The sequence below is a fragment of the Scaptodrosophila lebanonensis genome, unplaced genomic scaffold (genome assembly GCF_003285725.1).
Source record: "Scaptodrosophila lebanonensis strain 11010-0011.00,11010-0021.00 unplaced genomic scaffold, SlebRS2 tig00000089-arrow-pilon, whole genome shotgun sequence".
NCBI lineage: Eukaryota > Metazoa > Arthropoda > Insecta > Diptera > Drosophilidae > Scaptodrosophila > Scaptodrosophila lebanonensis.
In genome coordinates, this window is record NW_022060565.1 from 573,777 (window position 1) to 582,623 (window position 8,847).

The 8,847-nt window shown below is 40.6% G+C and overlaps 1 protein-coding gene across 1 annotated transcript; it reads right to left on the reverse strand.

Annotated features, from left to right (window-relative positions):
• Window positions 1-2,660: 2,660 nt before the first annotated feature.
• Window positions 2,661-3,461, reverse strand: LOC115626890 (achaete-scute complex protein T3). The gene has a single exon (XM_030522400.1). The coding sequence runs from the start codon at window positions 3,459-3,461 to the stop codon at window positions 2,661-2,663; it is 801 nt and encodes a 266-aa protein (XP_030378260.1).
• Between the last annotated feature and the right edge of the window lie 5,386 nt (window positions 3,462-8,847).

Consider the following 8,847-nt stretch of genomic DNA (forward strand, 5'->3'; position numbering starts at 1 on the left):
CATCGGACCAGCATCGGATTCCGAGCGGATCGACGTAGTCCCGAGCTCAAGATAAAAATGAATTTATTGCCAGTGGGCCCCGAGGTTATTTGAGATATGCGGACATGCGCTTGAAGTCTTAGCTAAAATTGCATAAAATTCTAGCGATAGCCTATTAAAGGACATTGGCTTATCCTCGTATTTTGACACCTACACACTGTGCCAGTCCCATTTCCATTCCCATTCCTATTCCTATTCCCATTCCAGTCAATGTTGCCTAAGACCAGCTTCGGACCAGCGCTATCCCCTCGCTTTTGTTATAGTGCAGTAGCAGTAGCAATAAGCTCCTTGCGATATCCGGTAACAATGCCAATGCCGTTTTCACTCTCCTTTTTATTTTTCATCTCAATCCGAGTCGCATTCGCATTCGCATTGGCAGTCTTGTTTCGTTCCTTTTAGCTGCTTCCTGGTTTTATCCTCAGCATCTTAAGCTGACATACAATCACATTTCACATTTCGTATTCGGCATTGTCTGCATTTCTGTCTACTGTTCTGTCTACTCGTACCTTCCTTTCTGGTCCGTCTTCCGCTTTTGAGGGAAAATATCGCAGTTTTTAGCAATGATATGCGCTGGCTCGCCTTGCTTCCTGTTGTTGTCTCGGGGCGGGCCTCCGCCCGACTGCTCAACGTTGCCTGGGCAGGCAACACCCCATTCTATACAGTCTATACAGTCCATCCATCCATCCATCCATCCATTTATGCATTTTTCCATCTATCATGTAGCGTGTCGATCGAGAATTGAGGATCGTCGCCTGCACGTGTCCAGTCCACCGACATTTGCATAATTGTCTAATGTTTCGGGCTGAGGATGCGGCTGTGGCCGTGCCTATGTGGGCGTGGCGCATGCGCATGCCCCATGCGACATTCCTGCATTAGTAATGAGCACACACACATACATACATATGTACGTGTAGTTCTGTATCGCCTTGACAACTCATTTGCAATATCCTTTGCCTTTATTAGTTTCTTTTGGGTGTGTTTTTTTTTATGTCCTGCGCCTTGGCACACGCGCAAGCTTCAACGTCAACGTTCTGCTCGAGCTGCTGGCGCTGAAGCAAGAGCAGGAACTGAGTTGCCAGGGTGCGTTTTCCTTGATAGGGGTAGGCGAGGCGAGGCGAGGCGCGACTTTCTACCCGTGCCACAAAGCGGAAGTGCATTTTATGGCTTGTGATTACGTCCAGCTTTAAAGTTCCTGTTGCTATTGTTATTGTTGTCGCTCTTACCGTGAATAGGGGGTTGGGGTGCGCTCTAACGTCAGCCAGCCACGTGGGCTGCGCGCTGTCCTAGTCCTTGCAATCATCGTCCTCGTTACTCTGGTCCGCTTAAATTCCTCAGGCGTGACTGCCTATTTCCGTTTGCCAGCAATTTATGCGCTATTAAAAATTCTAACCTGAATTGAAACTCGTGAAAAAGTAGTAGCTTTCTGTTTTTTTTTTTAGTTTTAATTTGTTGCTGTTATTTCCGGTGCCGTGTTGAGTGGGTTGCCATGGGTTTGTCTGAGCTTGTTATTGTCCTCACTACAAGGCTTGCCTCATGAGTCATGATCAGACCCATTGCCTCTGGATTTGTTGCCTTGAGAATCGATTCAGCGATGCTGGTAAGATATTTATATAGTCTACTAGTATATAGGGTATATTTTCAATACAAGTATACAGGAGACAAACTCTCTCTTTAGAGTAAGGCTAAGAGTAAGAATAGGTCTGCTAAGCGATCGTTCAAGTTCAGATGTAGTCTACTATGTATTATATTATTATTTTCTGATTTCATAAATTATTGATATACAGGAGACAAACTCTCTTCAGAGTAATGCCAAGAGTAAGAAGTATTATTTTATGACTTTTTTATATAATGTTTCAATATACAGGAGACAAACCCTCTTCAGAGTAATGCCAAGAACAAGTGTGCTAAGCGATCATTTAAGTTCAGGTGGAAATATCCCATTTAAAAACTAAATAAAAGCTGTGCCAATGACATACAAAGAAAGAAAGAACATATTTCTTTCGCATCACCATTCAGGGTACAAACAACTGTTTATGGAAAGGAAAAAATAGACTCTACTCGTAGATATAATTAAATTAGTGACTACTAGAAGCAGCTGGAAAAACTGATCTATTATATTGCTGATAGTTGAGAGCCGCTAAAATGTTGTTTGATTTCATCTGCTTTAGTAAAAAATATTGCTATAGGCTGTATGCTGAAATATGATCAATATGAAATATATATGAAGATAAATAAAAAGTAAAATGTGAATTTTGGTTTTCAAGTTTGTTGGATTTATTTGTAATAGTTCTTAAAAGCTAAATAGTTTAGTGTCTTCCATGTTGCTTATAACAAAACTTAAAACTATGAAAAAAAAGTATGTTTTAAATCATTGTCTTCCATGGTCTTAGGGCTACAAAAAAATTAAACTTATGCCTAGTTAATGGATCTGGGACTTGGGTGTTTTCTCACTTAAGCGCACTAAGGCACAGCAACGATTTGTTAATTACAATAATTTACAATTTGTACAAAATTCTTTTTGGCTTGCTTCTCTCTCTCTCTCTCTCTCTCTATCTCTCTCTCTCTCTATCTCTCTCTCTCTCTGTGTGTCGGTGAAATGTGTTTTTCAACTATAAACCGATTCATTGCTCCTGCCACGATGAGATATAGTCGAGCAGCTCCTCATCATCAGGCTGCTCATCGCTGAAGCTGTCGAAGGACTCGAATTTGAACTGCGCATGCGCATCGCGTTCCTGCGGCTCGATTTTCACAAAGTTGGCGGAGACATCGGAATCGCTGTAGGAGGGCGTAGGCGAGGACGAGTGGAAGGAGTGCGACTGTGCTTCGTTGAACTGTTGAGGGCTGTTCAGTGAATCGTAATCGTAGCTGCCGTCATTGCTGCTCTCATCCGCCGAATTGTAGATTTGTCGCTGACGCGACTGGCCGGGCTGAGCATCGTCCAGCAGGTCCTGCAGACCACGTATATACTCGACCGCAATACGCAGAGTGTCGACCTTTGAGAGTTTCTTGCTCGCACCACGTCCACCATTTGACAGGGTATTGATGACAGTCTGGGGCAGATGCTGGCGCAGATTCACGAATCCATTGTTCACCTGCTTGACGCGATTGCGCTCACGGGCATTGCGACGTGCCACCGATGGCAGTTGCTCGCCGTAGGGCATATTCGCATAGGTGTACTTTTTCTTGGGCAGCATCATGGGTCCAACGGAGCCGCCAAGCTGCATGTTCTGCAATTGGCTGTTGCCCAAAGGCTGTTTGGGGGCAATCAGCTGATGTTGCTTGGCGTAGGCGGCGACCGCTTGTTGCTGCTGCTGCTGGTGATGTTGTTGCTGCTGATGCTGGAGCAACATGATGTTGCCGTTCGTCAGCTGGAAGTGCTGATAGTTGCTGGCTGATTGAGGCGGCATGCACAGGCTCGTCATTTTATTGGCTTGTGTTTTTTGTCGTTCTTCAATAATCCTTTTAAATATTCCACTGAGCTGACACACACAAACACAGGAGACTAAGTTTGTCGCTGAGATATGTTGCTTGCTTGCTGGTTGGTTAGCTTGAGTTGTTGACTGTTTGGAATCAAATTCCGCAATGATAACCTTCGTCCTTTGCCGGGCCCTTAAGTACTTGTTGACGCTGCTGCCTGCCTAGCTGTGGCTGTGGCAGTGGCAGTGGCTGCGGCTCTGGCTGTTGCTGCCGTGCCTGCGTCACAGTCAGCTGAGGCAGCGACACTGCTGTTGGTGGTTGCTGCTACCTGCGCTCTTTGTGCAACAACAAACAACAACAGCAGCAAAGGGTACTTGGAGCGTACAAGTGATCGTTGAGATCATTCTCTCCCTCTCTCCCTCTGTATCTCTCTTTGCTCTTTGCTTGCTGCCCGATAGCTGCAGCGCAAGTGTCGCCAGCGTTTTAGGGGTTGCTGTTAGCAGGAGTCTTAGCAGAGCAGAGCAGAGCAGCGCTGAGCAGAGCAGAGGAGTTCAGCAGCCTACGAGTATGTGGGTGCACAGTTCCAGACTCTGTTAACAGATCGTCTATACTATCTATGACTAAAGCACACACACACACACGTGCAGCGTGCCTAAAATGATTTATATCCTCTGCCTAGGCGCTCTTCCCGTGCTGCCTGCCTGCCTGTCTGTCCTCCGTCCTCTGTCCTTCTACTTGCTCCGCTCTCGGCTTTGTCAATGCGTAACGCTTTTGTCTCTGCTCCTTGCTCACTGTTTACATTTTCATATTTTCTTCTTTGCTTCGTGTTCGTGTGTCCTTTTGCCAAAATCTTTTCACACACATACATGCTCACATACTATGTACTATATGTATGTGTATGTATTTTTCTTTACTTTTCAACGATTTACTTTACTTTGCTTTGGTTTTCATTTCTTTTCTTATTTTCTATTTAATGCCTTTCCTTGCTTCTTTTGGGAAAATGTCTCAGCATTGAGGCAGTGTGTGTGTGTGTGTCTGTGTGTGTATTTGTAGTAGTTGGTGCTTTTGTTGTTGTTGCGCTTACTTGTCGCTGTCGTTGTCGTCGTCTTTACAATGCACTGCATACAACTGATCCTTGTCAAGAAAGGACTCAACATTCGCTTTTCAATACACTTCCACTTTTTGTTGTGGAACATCGTAGTCGTCGTTGCTGTTGTTGTTGTTGTTGTTGTTTTTGCTGTTGCTGTGCACATTGAAAGCAAAATTTTGTATCTCTAGGCAGGGGCAGGGGCAGGGGCAGAGAGACACAGGCTCCCTCTCTTACTATATATACATACATATGTATGCATGTGTGTACTTGTACACGTGTGTATGAACTATATAGAATAGTATGTCTGTATGTTTATATGTTTGCTGGGAACTCGATACTCACATGGCATGCATGTGATCCATCATCTTCAAGGCGTTGCTTGAACCTTGCTTGGGGTGTTGCCCGGGCCAGGCGTTACATGTGCGCCTGAACTTCCCCGACCCAACCACTTTCACTGCGTCTCGAGCGCAGAAATAACCCATTCATCTAATGTAGTTATGTGTGCATACATACGTGTAAGTAGTAAGTATTTCAAGAAGTTCTAAAAAACGAACACATTTCAATCCACAAATCCACTTGTAAGGGCACATTTTTGATTAATCAATGGACGTTTGAATATTTTCGGTTGGACAGGAAAATACTCGTAAAATCTCTATTTACGCAAAAATGTATTAAAATGTCTTGGACAACATGTATTAGTTGACTTCTATATATCTGTAATGACTGTTGATGGTTTTCTTTTCGTTTCAATAACTATAAAACTTCGTTAGTAGGTATGATATCTGTTTCAATAAATTGGTAATCAAACGATCGCTTAAACGAAATAAAAGCTAAATAAATAAAACATCTCAATCTTAAGCATTTTAAGATACTATATATTTTATTCAAATGCTTCAAATTGTTATGTTTTTAAATAATCTGTTATTTTGAGCTACAACTTCTAGCTAGAATTACACCTAATTCGGTTTTTACATGGTCTTTTTTACACGGTTTTGATTTAACACGGTTTTTACTACTTTTTCTGGAAGTAATCTAACGTTTAAAAACATAATTAGGTAGACGCTTATCATATATTCGACACATAACACCTGAAGTGGTGCTGAAATTTGAAAAGCTGTCTGATAAACGGTATAAAATGTTTTGGATATCAATGCCTTTGGCACAATTTCAAACTCGATTCTCATTAGAGAGTCAATTTCTAACTTAACAGAACTTGAATAAAAACAATTTTTATAAAAAAAAAAAAACAAAATCATCGATTGAAAATATAAAAGGATTTCGAATGTGAAGACATGGTATTTCAAAATCTGAACACGTTATTATTATTATTATATACATAACAAACGTATTTTCATTTCAACTAGTTTGAAATACTTATTATATACATTTTATATTCATATTTGATTTGTTTTTTCATAAAAAATGACTTGATTTGCCTTTAATACATACTATATATAGGTTAATCTTTTGTATATATCTGATTTTTCAATAATAAATTAACTGCATTGAGCATTAGCCAATTATTATAATTATTTGTTAATTCGTAAATAAATAAATTTACGCGACATCACAATTATGAGCTTTACTCAAAAGCCGATCAATATGAATGCTGCTAGGAAGGGTGTACAAGTATTTATTCGAGAGACTTTTTGCATTGCTCTGCATGTGATGAGATTTTCAACATGCACATAACATTACTCGTACTTGTACATCCACATCAGCATGCTTTTTATGTCAGCATTATTTTGAACTTCGTGTTGTCCTTGAGCCAGCACAGAACGGTCTCCTTAGTCTGCATTAAGTGCACCCGCATTTGACACGTGCTTCCGATCGCGCATGATTAACATAAACACTGGCGGCCAGACAAATCCCACAAGTGTGTGCCGCCTCATGCATTTCAACGAGCTCATTGCTGCTTCTGGCGCTGACCACCGTTCCAGACCAGCCGTCCAAACGTCCAACAGTCCAACCGTCCAACTGTCCAATTCCAAGTGCAACTCATTTGCGTAAGCTTGGCGCAGCTTTGTCACGAAGCTGCAATACTGTAACCGACATTGATGAGGCACAGCCAGCCAACCATCCGTTGATGTTGATGTTGATGTCGATGTCGACGATCATGACGGTTATGGTGATGGCGATGATCGTGGTGGTGAACGTGGTGGTGATCGTGATGATGGTGACGATGAGGCCGGGACGTTAGCGTTGGCGTTGGCGTGGCTATCGTCGTGTCATGTGGGACAGCTGCGCAGCGCCGGCGCACGCGCGCCAAAAGTCACATGCCTCTACCGTCGATCCCATAAGTATTGTGACCACCATATGCTAATTCTATAGGTGATCGGAACAGCAAGCGCAAGTTGGTTGGTTACAGCTTCCCAAGCTCATGCAGTGTGGATTTGTTTAGATTACATCAGATTATAATTTCCTTACTTACAAGTAATGGACAAAAAGTGTTAGTCTTTTGAAAAAGTATTGAAACAATGGTATGATTTATAATTTTTATAATAATATTTTTTGATAGATCTAGAAAAAAGTTGCTGTATTCTGAAATTGTTTTCATTGTTAAATGATTTTTGATAATTAACATTTTATTTTATTCGCTTTTCAGCCATTTATTTAAATATTTTGATTATTTTACTTGCTGCTGTCAGCATACCAAATTATTTTCAAGCTATCAAAATTATGATCTTAAAAAAAGTGGCTGTACGAAATTACTTAATTTTAAGATGACAACTAAACATCGATTATATTAATGCCTTGCATCAGCAAATTTGCTAAACATTTTCTTTTTAAATACATACATTGGTTTTATGAGACAAAAACATTCCTAAAAGTTTTTGTTTTATTGAAGTATGTGGCAGCTGATAATATCAACATTAAAGTTATTGGTATTTATGGAAAAATATGTAAACATTATACATATTAATGATTCCAGTAAAGAATTTAAAAATCTTAGAAGGATATTAACGAACAATAAATGAATTACTGAGTTTCTTCGAGCTTTGCATCCTTTGCGTAACGTTGCTTTACTTTATTTATAAGTATTATGCCGCTTATTTTGTTTACATATCTTTTCATATTAACGGTCCATTATTTATTTGTATAATAGTAATACATTTTTAATCGTAACTTATTCTTGTGAGACTCACAGTACTAAGTTATTGAACACTATATTAACATTTGAACTATATCCCGGTTGGTGCGAAATGTGTATTATTTACACATGCCTTGGATCAGGAATTGGACTGGTACCTCAATTCTTTCGAGTCTAAGTGAGTGACTGGGCTATTTGGTTCGGATAAATATTTAGTTTGTCGGCATATCTGCGTTGGAGTTGTGCTAATTATTACTGTTGCTATGTAAACGACATTCGTTTCCAATATACCAGGGAGCTTCTCTGCTCGCCCATGCATTTTTCCATAGCTATAAGCCATAGATCCTGACTGTTATTACAGCTTACAAGCCAATTTAGAGTGTTCCTTTTAAGGTTCATATATACTTTTTCGATGTGTTTGCGAGTATTCCGTCGAGAAGTACATCAAGGTATACAACGTGATTAGACAGACATTATCTTAACTCCGTTGCATCATTTTTGGAATTAGTATCTGTTTAAAGACTTTAAAAATTATAAGTATATAAGTATGTATAAGTATTCGAAAAGTTCCTAACTTATTTATACGAGTAGTAAATAGGGAAATATGTGTTGAACAATTGTTACCCATATAGGGTGAAGTAGGTAGGTTGATTTGTGTTTGTCAAAATACTTTCTCCTCTCAGTGCCGCTCTTGCGCCTGTTGACTGAGTGGCGCTGCGCTATTTATAACAAGTGAGGCTGGTTGCTGTACGCTTACAGCTCCCATAAACTGTCATAAATTTGTTGTAGTTGGTTGGCTCGCATATAGTACAACTTTGTTGCGTCCTGGCTCTGCCTAAATACCGTTAAGCAGTAGCTGGTCGCTATCGTCGAGTAACGAGATTGCCGCCATAATGGATGTTTCGGTGCAGTAAACGAATAAAAGGTTGATTGGCATTATGCCGCACATGCAAGTAAGCAGCTGGTTCAGTTCTTCTGTTGGAAGGACGGGGGCTGGTCCAGCCAATTTCCACGTAATCGTTTTTTAAAAGCTACCATTGGCCATTGCTCGAACTAATGCATTTCTAATATCCTTTTGCACTTTGTTTCGTCAGTTAAATCCTTTGCGTCATCGCCTACACGCCCCTCATAAACCCTTCCCCATTGATGAATTCTCATTTCAACTCCTTCATTGAACGTGTTTGGTCATTGAATTAATTTTTTTGCTGCC

Coding starts and splice junctions, on each gene's coding strand:
- LOC115626890 (XM_030522400.1), bottom strand. CDS start 3,461: ATGACGAGCCTGTGCATGCCGCCTCAATCAGCCAGCAACTATCAGCAC.